The sequence below is a fragment of the Tachyglossus aculeatus genome, chromosome Y4, assembly GCF_015852505.1.
Source record: "Tachyglossus aculeatus isolate mTacAcu1 chromosome Y4, mTacAcu1.pri, whole genome shotgun sequence".
Lineage (NCBI taxonomy): Eukaryota > Metazoa > Chordata > Mammalia > Monotremata > Tachyglossidae > Tachyglossus > Tachyglossus aculeatus.
This window is the reverse complement of record NC_052096.1, coordinates 5,289,843-5,304,074: the sequence shown is the minus strand read 5'-3', so window position 1 is coordinate 5,304,074 and position 14,232 is coordinate 5,289,843. Positions and strand designations below refer to the sequence as shown.

Sequence of the window (14,232 nt, the reverse complement as noted above, 5' to 3'; positions counted from 1 at the left end):
AATGAACGAATGATGGGCAACCTCCAGGGAGAGGGGAGGGAGGGAGGCTTGGAAGGGGCCCAGAGCCCCCCTACCTGGAAGAAGGGCTGGCCAATAATAATAATAATAATAATAATTGGCATTTGTTAAGCGCTTACTATGTGCAAAGCACTGTTCTAAGTGCTTGGGAGGATAGAGGGTGACCAGGTTGTCCCACGTGGGGCTCACGGTCTTCATCCCCATCTTACGGATGAGGTAACTGAGGCCCAGAGAAGGCCAAGCGCTTAGTCCAGTGCTCTGCACCCAGTAAGCGCTCAATAAATACGATTGAATGAACGAATGATGGGCAACCTCCAGGGAGAGGGGAGGGAGGGAGGCTTGGAAGGGGCCCAGAGCCCCTCTACCTGGAAGAAGGGCTGGGCCAATAATAATAATTGGCATTAGTTAAGCGCTTACTATGTGCAAAGCACTGTTCTAAGCACCTGGGAGGATACAGGGTGATCAGGTTGTCCCACGTGGGGCTCACGGTCTTCATCCCCATTTTACAGATGAGGGAACTGAGGCCCAGAGAAGGCCAAGCGCTTAGTCCAGTGATCTGCACCCAGTAAGCGCTCAATAAATACGATTGAATGAACGAATGATGGGCAACCTCCAGGGAGAGGGGAGGGAGGGAGGCTTGGAAGGGGGCCCAGAGCCCCCCTACCTGGAAGAAGGGCTGGGCCAATAATAATAATTGGCATTTGTTAAGCGCTTACTATGTGCAAAGCACTGTTCTAAGCACTTGGGAGGATACAGGGTGATCAGGTTGTCCCACGTGGGGCTCACGGTCTTCATCCCCATCTTACGGATGAGGTAACTGAGGCCCAGAGAAGGCCAAGCGCTTAGTCCAGTGCTCTGCACCCAGTAAGCGCTCAATAAATACGATTGAATGAACGAATGATGGGCAACCTCCAGGGAGAGGGGAGGGAGGGAGGCTTGGAAGGGGCCCAGAGCCCCTCTACCTGGAAGAAGGGCTGGGCCAATAATAATAATTGGCATTAGTTAAGCGCTTACTATGTGCAAAGCACTGTTCTAAGCACCTGGGAGGATACAGGGTGATCAGGTTGTCCCACGTGGGGCTCACGGTCTTCATCCCCATTTTACAGATGAGGGAACTGAGGCCCAGAGAAGGCCAAGCGCTTAGTCCAGTGATCTGCACCCAGTAAGCGCTCAATAAATACGATTGAATGAACGAATGATGGGCAACCTCCAGGGAGAGGGGAGGGAGGGAGGCTTGGAAGGGGGCCCAGAGCCCCCCTACCTGGAAGAAGGGCTGGGCCAATAATAATAATTGGCATTTGTTAAGCGCTTACTATGTGCAAAGCACTGTTCTAAGCGCTTGGGAGGATACAGGGTGATCAGGTTGTCCCACATGGGGCTCCCAGTCTTCATCCCCATTTTACGGATGAGGTAACTGAGGCCCAGAGAAGGCCAAGCGCTTAGTCCAGTGCTCTGCACCCAGTAAGCGCTCAATAAATACGATTGAATGAACGAATGATGGGCAACCTCCAGGGAGAGGGGAGGGAGGGAGGCTTGGAAGGGGGCCCAGAGCCCCCCTACCTGGAAGAAGGGCTGGGCCAATAATAATAATTGGCATTTGTTAAGTGCTTACTATGTGCAAAGCACTGTTCTAAGCGCTTGGGAGGATACAGGGTGATCAGGTTGTCCCACGTGGGGCTCACAGTCTTCATCCCCATTTTACGGATGAGGTAACTGAGGCCCAGAGAAGGCCAAGCGCTTAGTCCAGTGCTCTGCACCCAGTAAGCGCTCAATAAATACGATTGAATGAACGAATGATGGGCAACCTCCAGGGAGAGGGGAGGGAGGGAGGCTTGGAAGGGGGCCCAGAGCCCCCCTACCTGGAAGAAGGGCTGGGCCAATAATAATAATTGGCATTTGTTAAGTGCTTACTATGTGCAAAGCACTGTTCTAAGCGCTTGGGAGGATACAGGGTGATCAGGTTGTCCCACGTGGGGCTCACAGTCTTCATCCCCATTTTACGGATGAGGTAACTGAGGCCCAGAGAAGGCCAAGCGCTTAGTCCAGTGCTCTGCACCCAGTAAGCGCTCAATAAATACGATTGAATGAACGAATGATGGGCAACCTCCGGGGAGAGGGGAGGGAGGGAGGCTTGGAAGGGGCCCAGAGCCCCCCTACCTGGAAGAAGGGCTGGGCCAATAATAATAATTGGCATTTGTTAAGCGCTTACTATGTGCAAAGCACTGTTCTAAGCACTTGGGAGGATACAGGGTGATCAGGTTGTCCCACGTGGGGCTCACGGTCTTCATCCCCATTTTACGGATGAGGTAACTGAGGCCCAGAGAAGGCCAAGCGCTTAGTCCAGTGCTCTGCACCCAGTAAGCGCTCAATAAATACGATTGAATGAACGAATGATGGGCAACCTCCGGGGAGAGGGGAGGGAGGGAGGCTTGGAAGGGGCCCAGAGCCCCCCTACCTGGAAGAAGGGCTGGGCCAATAATAATAATTGGCATTTGTTAAGTGCTTACTATGTGCAAAGCACTGTTCTAAGCGCTTGGGAGGATACAGGGTGATCAGGTTGTCCCACCTGGGGCTCACAGTCTTCATCCCCATTTTACGGATGAGGTAACTGAGGCCCAGAGAAGGCCAAGCGCTTAGTCCAGTGCTCTGCACCCAGTAAGCGCTCAATAAATACGATTGAATGAACGAATGATGGGCAACCTCCAGGGAGAGGGGAGGGAGGGAGGCTTGGAAGGGGCCCAGAGCCCCCCTACCTGGAAGAAGGGCTGGGCTAATAATAATAATTGGCATTTGTTAAGTGCTTACTATGTGCAAAGCACTGTTCTAAGCACTTGGGAGGATACAGGGTGATCAGGTTGTCCCACGTGGGGCTCACGGTCTTCATCCCCATCTTACGGATGAGGTAACTGAGGCCCAGAGAAGGCCAAGCGCTTAGTCCAGTGCTCTGCACCCAGTAAGCGCTCAATAAATACGATTGAATGAACGAATGATGGGCAACCTCCAGGGAGAGGGGAGGGAGGGAGGCTTGGAAGGGGGCCCAGAGCCCCCCTACCTGGAAGAAGGGCTGGCTGAAGGGAGGTAGGAGGGGGTTGGACTTGGGAGTTGGGGTCTTTTCTTGATTTCTCAAGGTTTTCCTCTCCCAGGGGACGGAGCCAAATAGACTCCTTGTTATCTGGAGCCAAAGGCCTGTCTTCTCAGCTGCTCCCCTGGCTGGGGGGGTGGACGGGGAGGGCAGAGAAAATGGTTGGGGGGTCTCCTTGCTTCTTTCACCACCAGTCCCCCCTTCCCGACACCCAAAAACCCTCTCCTCCCCTAATTGCGCCCCATCTCTCACCACCCCAAAGGTGACAGGTTGGGGGGGAGACAGGGTGGGGAAGTAAAATGAGGGAGGGCGGAAGAAAATAAAATCGCCTCTCTCCCATAAACACCTTCTGTCTCTTCACACATTTGTGGAGGCAAATGTCTCAGCTTTGGAGTCAGTCAAGGAAGTGAGGGGTGGTGGGGGGTTGGGATGGGGAGCGGTGGGAGGAGAGAGCGCTTAGTCCAGTGCTCTGCACATAGTAAGCGCTCAATAAATACGATTGATGATTGATGATGAGAGAGGGGAGAGCTCTTTGATGGAGAATAAGGATTTCTGCCCTGATTTCCCACCATCCCCTCCTTTCCCAGCGAGGTGGAATCATCATCATCATCATCAATCGTATTTATTGAGCGCTTACTATGTGCAGGGCACTGGACTAAGCGCTTGGGAAGTACAAATTGGCGACATCTAGAGACAGTCCCTACCCAACAGTGGGCTCACAGGCTAGAAGGGGGAGACAGAGAACAAAACCAAACATACTAACAAAATAAATAGAATAGATATGTACAAATAAATGAAATAAATAAGTAAATAGAGTAAAAAATTCATAATGGAATTCATAACGATGGCATTTATTAAACGCTATGTGCGAAGTACTTCCCGAGCACTTAGTGCGGTGCACGCAGTAAGTGCTCAATAAATACGACATTTATCCCGTTGGAGGGAGGTGTGTGTGTGGGGGGTCATAGTCACTTAACTCGTGGCTCAGTGGAAAGAGCCCGGGCTTTGCAGTCGGAGGTCGTGGGTTCAAATCCTGCTCCACTAATTGTCATCATCATCATCAATCGTATTTATTGAGCGCTTACTATGTGCAGAGCACTGTACTACGCGCTTGGGAAGTACAAATTGGCAACATATAGAGACAGTCCCTACCCAACAGTGGGCTCACAGTCTAAAAGGGGGGAGACAGAGAACAAAACCAAACATGCTAACAAAATAAAATAAATAGCATAGATATGTACAAATAAAATAAATAAATAAATAGAGTAATAAATATGTACAAACATATATACATCTGTACAGGTGCTGTGGGGAAGGGAAGGAAGTAAGATGGGGGGGATAGAGAGGGGGACGAGGGGGAGAGGAAGGAAGGGGCTCAGTCTGGGAAGGCCTCCTGGAGGAGGTGAGCTAGCTGTGTGACTTTGGGCAAGTCACTTCACTTCTCTGTGCCTCAGTGACCTCATCTGTAAAATGGGGATGAAGACTGTGAGCCCCCTGTGGGACAACCTGATCACCTTGTAACCCCCCCAGCGCTTAGAACAGTGCTTTGCGCATAGTAAGCGCTTAATAAAATGTCATCATTAACTTCTCTATGCCTCAGTTACCTCATCTGGAAAATGGGGATTAAAAGTGTGAGCCCCATGCGGTACGACCTGATTACCCTGTATCTACCTCAGCGCTTAGAACAGTGCTTAGCACATAGGAAGCGCTTAACAAACACAATAATAATAATAATAATCTCACACCCACGTCATAGAGAAGCAGCATGGTGTAATGGATAGAGCACGGGACTGGAAGTCAGAAGGTCATGGGTTCTAATCCTGCCTCCGCCACCTGTTTGCCGTGTGACCTTAGGCAAGTCACTTCACTTCACTGGGCCTCAGTTTACTTCATCTATCAAATGGAGATTAAGACTGTGAGCCCCATGTGGGACAAGGACTGTGTCCAACCCGATTTGCTTGTATCCACCCCAGCGCCTAGTACAGTGCCTGGCACATAGTAAGCGCTTACTTCTCTGTGCCTCAGTGACCTCATCTGTAAAATGGGGATGAAGACTGTGAGCCCCCCGTGGGACAACCTGATCACCTTGTAACCTCCCCAGCGCCTAGTGCAGTGCCTGGCACATAGTAAGCGCTTATTTCTCTGGGCCTCAGTGACCTCATCTGTAAAATGGGGATGAAGACTGTGAGCGCCCTGTGGGACAACCTGATCACCTCAGCGCTTAGAACAGTGCTTTGCACATAGTAAGCGCTTAATAAAAGCCATCATTATTATTACTGACAAATGACAACTATAATAATAATAATAAAATTATAAGTATTATATAATATATAATATACATTATACATTATATAATTATATAATATTATATATTACATTATATGTATAATATATAATATATTATATATAATATATTCTGTGCCTCAGTGACCTCATCTGTAAAATGGGGATGAAGACTGTGAGCCCCCTGTGGGACAACCTGATCACCTCAGCGCTTAGAACAGTGCTTTGCACATAGTAAGCGCTTAATAAATGCCATCATTATTATTATTGACAAATGACAATTATTGTTATTATTATAATAACTATTATAATTATACAATAATAATTATAATTATTACATCATTATATAGTATAAATTATATATACATATTATATAATTATACAATATTATATATTATATTATATAATATATCCTATATAATATATCATATACATTATATACACACTATATAATATATTATAATATATAATATAATATTATATACAACATATAGTATATTATATAATTATATGATATATAATTATAATATATGATTATATATTATAATAATAATTATTATTATTCACTGGCCGCGCGGCCGCCGAGGCCCGCGAGAGGGCGCCCGCGGCCGTTCGAATTTTGGCGGGAGCTCGGCCGGGGTCGGCGCGCGCCCCACGTGACACCGCCCCTCCCCCCCCGTCCTCGCGCCCGTCTGTCAGGGCGGGGGGAGGGGCCCCCTCGGCCCCGCCCCTTCTCCAGATCCGCCAATCAGAACGAGGCCCGGGGGGCGGGGCGGGGAGAAAGAGGAGCCCCACCCCGTTACGTCATCGCGCGCAGTCGCCGGCCAATCCGGGAGCCGCAAGGTGGGAGTGGGGCGGGGGACCAATCGGGGCGAAGAGGCGGGAGGCTGCTCCGCCAATCAGAGCTCGGGGGCGTGGCTGGAAGAGCGAGGCACCGCCCCCTCTTATGTCGTCTCGCGCAGTCGCCGGCCAATCCGGGAGCCGCAAGGTGAGAGTGGGACAGGGGGCCAATCGGGGCGAAGAGGCGGGAGGCTGCTCCGCCAATCAGAGAGCGGGGGCGGGGCTGGAAGTGCGAGGAGCCCACCCCCTATGTCATCGCGCGCAGTCGCCGGCCAATCCGGGAGCCGCAAGGTGGGAGTGGGGCGGGGGGAAAGGCGGAGGACCAATCGGGGCGAACAGGCGGGAGGCTGCTCCGCCAATCAGAGCGCAGGGGCGTGGCGGGAAGAGCGATGGGGGTCCCTTTATGTCGTCGCGCGCAGTCGCCGGCCAATCCGGGAGCCGCAAAGTGGGAATGGGGCGGGAGACCAATCAGGGCGAAGAGGCGGGAGGATGCTCCGCCAATCAGAGCGCGGGGGCGGGGCGAGAAGAGGGAGGACCCCCCCCTTGTGTCGTTGCGCGCGGTCGCCGGCCAATCCGGGAGCCGCAACATGGGAGTGGGGCGGGAGACCAATCAGGGCGAAGAGGCGGGAGGCTGCTCCGCCAATCAGAGCGCGGGGGCGGGGCGGGAAGAGGGCGGAGCCCCCCCTTGTGTCGTCGAGTGCCGTCGCCGGCCAATCCGGGAGCCGCAAGGTGGGAGTGGGGCGCGAGGGGTCGGGCGGAGGACCAATCGGGGCGAAGGGGCGGGAGGCTGCTCCGCCAATCAGGGCGCGGGAAGGGAGGGAGGCGTGGGCGCGCAGGCGCGGGCGCCGGGGGCCGGGGGCCGGGGGCGGCGGGGGGCTGGCGATGGCGGGGGCGGCCAAGAAGGGTCCGGGGGGCCCCGGCGGCGGGGGCGGGGGCGGGGGCGCGAAGGCGGAGGCGGAGGCGGCCTCGGAGGTGTGGTGCCGGCGGGTGCGGGAGCTGGGCGGCAGCAGCCAGGCCGGGAACCGACACTGCTTCGAGTGCGCCCAGCGCGGCGTCACCTACGTGGACATCACCGTGGGAAGCTTCGTCTGCACCTCCTGCTCCGGACTCCTGTGAGACGTGGGCGGGCGAGGAGAGGGGGTGCCGAGGAGGGAGAGTCTGGGGGGGGAGGGACAAGGGGATCGGGGGGAGAGGAGGTGCTAAGGAGGGAGATCTGGGGGCGGGGGAGAGGAGGTGCTAAGGAGGGGAGATGGGGGGGAGGGGGAGGAGTTGCTAAGGAGGGAGCTCTGGGGGGAGGGACAAGGGGATCCTGGGGAGAGGAGGTGCTAAGGAGGGAGACCTGGGGTGGGAGGTTGTTGGGGGGGGGGGAGGAGGTGCCAAGGGGGGAGACCTGGGAGGAGGTGCCAAGGAGGGAGACCTGGGGTGGGACGGGAAGGGGGGGGGGAGAGGAGGTGCTAAGGAGGGAGCTCTGGGGGGAGGGGCAAGGGGATCAGGGAAAAGAGGTGCTAAGGAGGGAGATCTGGGGGCGGGGGAGGGGAGGTGCTAAGGCGGGAGATCTTGGGGGGATGGACAAGGGGATCGGGGGGAGAGGAGGTGCCAAGGAGGGAGATCTGGGGTGTGACAGGAGCTGGGGGGAGAGAAGGTGCTAAGGTGGGAGATCGGGTGTCGGAGGTCTGGGGGGGAGAGGAGGTGCTAAGGAGGGAGCTCTGGGGGGAGGGACAAGGGGATCATGGGGAGAAGAGGTGCTAAGGAGGGAGATCGGGGGGTTGGGCGGGGAGAGGGGGTGCTAAGGAGGGAGACCTGGGGGGATGGACGAGGGGATCGGTGTTGTGGGGAGAGGAGGTGCTAAGGAGGGAGACCCGGGGTGGGAGGTCCCGGGGGGAGAGGAGGTGCTGAGGTGGGAGACCTAGAGTGATGAACAGGAGGATCAGGGGGAGAGAAGGTGCTGAGGAGGGAGACCTGGGGTGATGGACAAGGGAGTAGGGGGAGAGGAGGTGCTAAGGAGGGACGTCTGGTAGGGGTGCTAAGGAGGGAGACCTGGGGTGATGGACGAGGGGATCGGGGGGGGGGGGGAGAGAGGAGGGGCTGAGGAGGGACACCTGGGGGGGAGAGGAGGGGCTGATGAGGGAGACCTGGGGTGATGGATGAGGGGATCGGGGGAGAGGATGTGCTAAGGAGGGAGGGCTGAGAAAGCAGGTGCTAAGAAGGGAGACCTGGAGTGATGGGTGAGGGGATCAGAGGGAGAGGAGGTGCTGAGGTGGGAGACCCTGGGGTGGGAGGGCTGGGGGGAGAGGAGGGGCTAAGGAGGGAGGCCTTGGGGGGAGAGGAGGGGATAAGGAGGGAGACCTGGAGTGATGAACAAGGGGATCAGGGAGAGAGGAGGTGCTGAAGAAGGAGGACTGGGGCGGGAGGTCCTAGTGGAGGGGAGGTACTGAGGAGGGATACCTGGGAGGGAGGTCTGAGGGGGAGAGAGGAGGTGCTAAGAAGGGAGATCTGGAGTGATGAACAAGGGAATCGGGGAGAGGAGGTGGTAAGGTTGGAGGTCTGGTGCGGGGGAGATGCTAAGGAGGGAGACCTGGGGTGATGAACAGGGGGGTGAGGGGGAGAGGAGGTGCTGAGGAGGGAGACCTGGGGTGATGGACAAGGGGAATGGGGGTGGGGGGGGAGATGCTGAGGAGGGAGACCTGGGGTGGGAGGGCTGGGGGGAGAGGAAGTGCTAAGGAGGGAGACCTGGGGTGATGGACAAGGGAATCAGTGGGAGAGGAGGTGCTAAGGAGGGAGTCCTGGAGTGATGGACAAGGGAATCAGTGGGAGAGGAGGTGCTAAGGAGGGAGTCCTGGAGTGATGGACAAGGGGATCTGGGGGGAGAGGAGGTGCTGGGGAGGGAGACCTGGAGTGGGAGGTCCCTGGGGGAGAGGAGGTGCTAAGGAGGGGGACCTGGGGTGTTGGACAAGAGGATCTGGGGGAGAGGAGGTGCTGAGGAGGGAGACTTGGGGTGGGAGGTCCAGTGGGAGAGGAGGCCCTGAAGAAGGAGAACTGGGGTGATAGACAAAGGAACTGGGGAGAGAGGAGGTGCTGAGAAGGGAGACCTGGGGAGATGATGCACAAGGGGAGAGGAGGTGCTGAGGAGAGAGACCTGGGTTGGGAGGTGCTGGGCGGGGGGGAGAGGAGGTTTTGAGGAGGGAGACCTGGAGTGAGGGATGAGGGGATCTGTTGGGAGACAGAAGACGTGCTGGAGGAGGGAGCCTTAATGGGAGGAATGAGGGGATCTGATGGGAGAGAAAGGAGGTGCTGGGCAGGGGTGGGGGGGGTCCCAGCAGGAGACTGGGGAGATCTGATGGGGGAGAGAGGAAGTGCTGGAAGAGGGAGACATAGTGGGAGGGATGTGGAAATCGGGGTGGGCATGGAGAGAAGGGTGCAGGAGGAGGAATGAGGGGGATTGTAGGGAGAGGAGTTGATGAGGATGGAGAACCTGTGAGAGAGAGAGAGAGAGAGAGAGAGAGAAGATGCCGGAGGAGGGAGACCCAGGGGGAGGGGATCGGGGCCATCTGGTAGAGAAAGAGGCAGGGAGACCCGGAGATTGCGCCTACCAACTCCATTGTGATGTTCTCTCCCAAGCACTTAGTACAGCGCTGCGCACATAGTAGCCACCCAGTAAATACCACTGATGGATTGCCCAGTGGAATCTTCCGCCCTCAGTGCAGTGGTCCGCCACACCTTCCTTCACATGCTGACTGGCCCAGTGAACCATGACGGAGGCCCTGGGTTGAGGCAGTGGTTTGGTCTGAAGTCTCATTTTTAAAGGGCGTACTTCCTCCCTCCCTCCCTCCCTCCTTTCTTCCCTCCCTCCCTCCTCCCTTTCTTCCCTCCCTCCTTCTTTTCTTCCCTCCCTCTTCCCTCCCTCCCTCCCTTTCTTCCCTCCCTCCTTCTTTTCTTCCCTCCCTCCCTCTATGTGCCAGGCACTGTACTAAGCCCCACCAGCAGGGACAGTTTTTCAGTAATAACTGTTGGTGGCATTTTAAGGATTTACTAAATCAATCAATCAGTCGTATTTATTGAGCGCTTACTGTGTGCAGAGCACTGTACGAAGCGCTTGGGAAGTACAGGCTGGCAGCATATGGAGACAGTCCCTACCCAACAGTGGGCTCACAGTCTAGAAGGGGAAGACAGAGAACAAAACCAAACATACTAACAAAATAAAATAAATAGAATAGATAGGTACAATTGGCGGATAGAATAGATAGGTACAAGTAAAATATATGCCAAGCACTGTGGTAATAATAATAATTGTGGTATTTATTAAACACTTCTGTGCCAGGAACTGTAGTAAGCTCTGGGGTGGATGCCAGCAAATCAGGTTGGGCACAGTCCATGTCCCACATGGGGTTTACAGCCTTAATCCCCATTTTTCGGACGAGGAAACTGAGGCCTAGAGAAGTGAAGTGACTTGCCCAAAGTCACGCAGCTGCCAAGTGGCGGAGCCGGGATTTGAACCCAGATCCTCTGACCCTCTGGCTCTTTCCACTAGGCCACGCTGGCTGATTGTCATCGCTCTGTCGCTTCTTTCTACCTGTCATTTATTTTAGTGTCTGTCTCCCTCCCGCCCAGCTCAATTGTAAACTCCTTGAGGGCGGAGATCATGCCCACTAATTGTATCGTGCTCACCCAAGCGCTTACTTCAGTGCTCTGCAGACCGTAGGTGCTCAGTGAGTACGAGCGATCGATGGAGCGAGTGCTTAATGATGGCATTTATTAAGCACTTACTATGTGCAAAGCACTGTTCTAAGCGCTGGGGTAGATACAGGGTAACCAAGTTGTCCCACGTGGGGCTCACGGACTTAGCCCCCATTTTCCAGATGAGGTAACTGAGGCCCAGAGAAGTGAAGTGACTTGCCCAAAGTCACGCAGCTGACAAGTGGCGGAGCCGGGATTTGAACCCATGACCTCTGACGCCAAAGCCCGGGCTCTTTCCACTGAGCCACGCGGCTTCTCTTAGGGACTGAAGGGTGGAAAGGCAGGGAGGAGCCCAAATGGGTGATGTTCTGAGGGGAAGTGATCCCGGGGGAAAGAGGGAAGTAGCGGGCCTGAGGATAGGGTAGAGGATTTTTAACCCAGGATGGGAAACTTTGTCAGTCGATTGTATTTACCGTGTGCAGAGCGCTGTACTAAGCGCTTGGGAGAGTCCACTAGAACTAAGCGCTTAGTCCAGTGCTCTGCACACAGTAAGCGCTGAATAAATACGATTGATGACTAGAACAATATAACAGACGCATTCCCTGCCCGCAAGGAGCCCGCAGTCTAGAGAGGGAGACAGACATTCATAGAAATAAAGAAGTGACAGATATCAATCAATCAATCAATCGTATTTATTGAGCGCTTACTGTGTGCAGAGCACTGTACTAAGCGCTTGGGAAGTCCAAGTTGGCAACATATAGAGACAGTCCCTACCCAACAGTGGGCTCACAGGATGCAAGTGCCGTGGGGCTGAGGGGGGGCCTGAATTCATTCATTCATTCAGTCGTATTTATTGAGCGCTTACTGTGTGCAGAGCCCTGTACTAAGCGCTTGGGAAGTACAAGTTGGCAACATATAGAGACGGTCCCTACCCAACAGCGGGCTCACTGTCTATTTATTTTATTTGCACATATTTATTCTATTTATTTTATTTTGTTAATATGCTTTGTTTGGTTCTCTGTCTCCCCCTTCTAGACTGTGAGCCCGTTGTCGGGTAGGGACCGTCTCTACATGTTGCCAACTTGTACTTCCCAAGCACTTAGTACAGTGCCCTGCACACAGTAAGCGCTCAATCAATACGATGGAACGAATGAATAGAAGGGGGAGACGGACAACAAAACAATACATGTGGACAGGCGTCAAGTCATCAGAATCAATAGAAGTAAAGCTAGATGCACATCATTAACAAAATAAATAGAATAGTAAATATGTACAAGTAAAATAGAGTCATAAAACTGTACAAACATATATACAGGTGCTGTGGGGAGGGGAAGAGGAAGGAGGGGGCTGAATAAAGGGAGCGAGTCAGGGTGATGGAGAAGAGAGTGGGAAAGGAGGGCTCAGCAGGGAATAATAATAATAATAATAATAATAATAATAATAATAATAATAATGGCATTTATTAAGCGCTTACTATGTGCAAAGCACTGTTCTAAGTGCTGGGGAGGTTACAGAGTGATCCGGCTGTCCCTCGGGGTGGGGGGTATGGGGGACTCACAGTCTTAATCCCCATTTTTCCAGATGAGGGAACTGAGGCCCAGAGAAATTGATTGAGTTCTCACTGTGTGCACAGCACTGTACTAAATGCTTGGGAAAGGGAAAGAGCGATAGCACCAAGACTTCTTGGAGGAGGAGATGGGCCTCCAATCAATCAATCAATCAATCATATTTATTGAGCACTTACTGTGTGCAGAGCACTGTACTAAGCGCTTGGGAAGGACAAGTTGGCAACATATTGAGACGGTCCCTACCCAACAGTGGGCTCACAGTCTAAAAGGGGGAGACAGAGAACAAAACCAAACATACGAACAAAATAAAATAAATAGATTAGATATGTACAAATAAAATAAATAAATAAATAGAGTAATAAATATGTACAGACATATATACAGGTGCTGTGGGGAAGAGAAGGAGGTAAGATGAGGGGGATGGAGAGGGGGAGTTGGGAAGCATGGAGAGTCATTGTCGGATTTGAGGAGGGAGGGTTTTCCGGACCGGAGGCAGGATGTGGGCGAGAGGTCGGTGGCGAGATAGCCGGGATTGAGGTGTGGTGAGGTTTAAATCTTTTTAAAGGGGAGAAAGGCATATCCATTCCATTCCGAGCTTGGGGAGTGGCAGGCAAATCTGCTACAAGTCAAAACTCACCCGCGCTGGGCAGCAGCGGCACAGGGGAGAGGGTCGAGGACGGAGGCTCAAGTTGAAGGAGAGGCAACAGTGGTCGATGATTTCCGTAGTTTTGCGGAGAAAACTCTTTGGCTGCCCTACCAGAAGGATCGAAGATGAATAATAATAATAATTTTGGTATTTGTTAAGCGCTTACTATGTGCAAAGCACTCTTCTAAGCTCTAGGGAGGATACAAGGTGATCAGGTTTGCCCCCGTGGGGCTCACAGTCTTCATCCCCATTTTACAGATGAGGTAACTGAGGCCCAGAGAAGTGACTTGCCCAAAGTCACACAGCTGACAGTGGGCGGGGCCGAGATTTGAACCCATGACTTCTGACTCCAAAGCCCGGGCTCTTTTCCACTGAGCCACGCTGGGGCCTTCTGGGAGAGAGGTGACCGTGGCGTCGCTATGGGTCGGAGATAACTCGACGGCGTAAGACAAAGGGGGAACACTTAGGTGGGTAGGGACCGTCTCTATATGTTGCCTACTTGTACTTCCCAAGTGCTTAGTACAGTGCTCTGCACACAGTAAGCGCTCAATAAATACGACTGAATGAAGGAATGAAAGAAAACATTCGGGGAGGGGCCAAAGTTCTCTTGGAAGAAAGGCATCTTGTGAAGACCAGATGCTGCTGGTTTCAGGTTCCATCCTCCCCCAATAATAATGATAATGATAATAATAATGATGGTGTTAAGTGGTTACTATGTGCCAGGCACTGTACTAAGCGCTGGGGCACAGTCCCTTCCCCACACAGGGCTCCCAGCAGCGTGGCTCAGCTGAGAGAGCCGGGGCTTTGGAGTCAGAGGTCGGGGGTTCAAATCCCGGCCCCGCCAATCGTCAGCTGTGTGACTTTGGGCAAGTCACTTCTCTGGGCCTCAGTTCCCTCACCTGTAAAATGGGGATTAAGACTGTGAGCCCCCCGTGGGGCCACCTGATCACCTTGTAACCTCCCCAGCGCTTCGAACAATGCTTTGCACATAGTCAGCGCTTAATAAATGCCATTATTGTTTTACAGATGAGGTAGCTGAGGCCCAGAGAAGTGAAGGCCTCCAGGAGGCCTTCCCAGACTGAGCCCCTTCCTTCCTCTCCCCCTCGTCCCCCTCGCCATCC

General features: G+C 53.4%; 1 protein-coding gene across 1 annotated transcript in view; it reads left to right on the top strand.

Annotated features, from left to right (window-relative positions):
• The first annotated feature begins 7,105 nt into the window (after positions 1-7,105).
• Positions 7,106-14,232, top strand: part of AGFG2 (ArfGAP with FG repeats 2) — a 40,995-nt gene continuing 33,868 nt past the window's right edge. The window contains exon 1 of the mRNA XM_038768673.1: positions 7,106-7,335. Coding sequence (XP_038624601.1) covers positions 7,106-7,335 — 230 coding nt within the window. The remainder of the gene's footprint in view (positions 7,336-14,232) is intronic.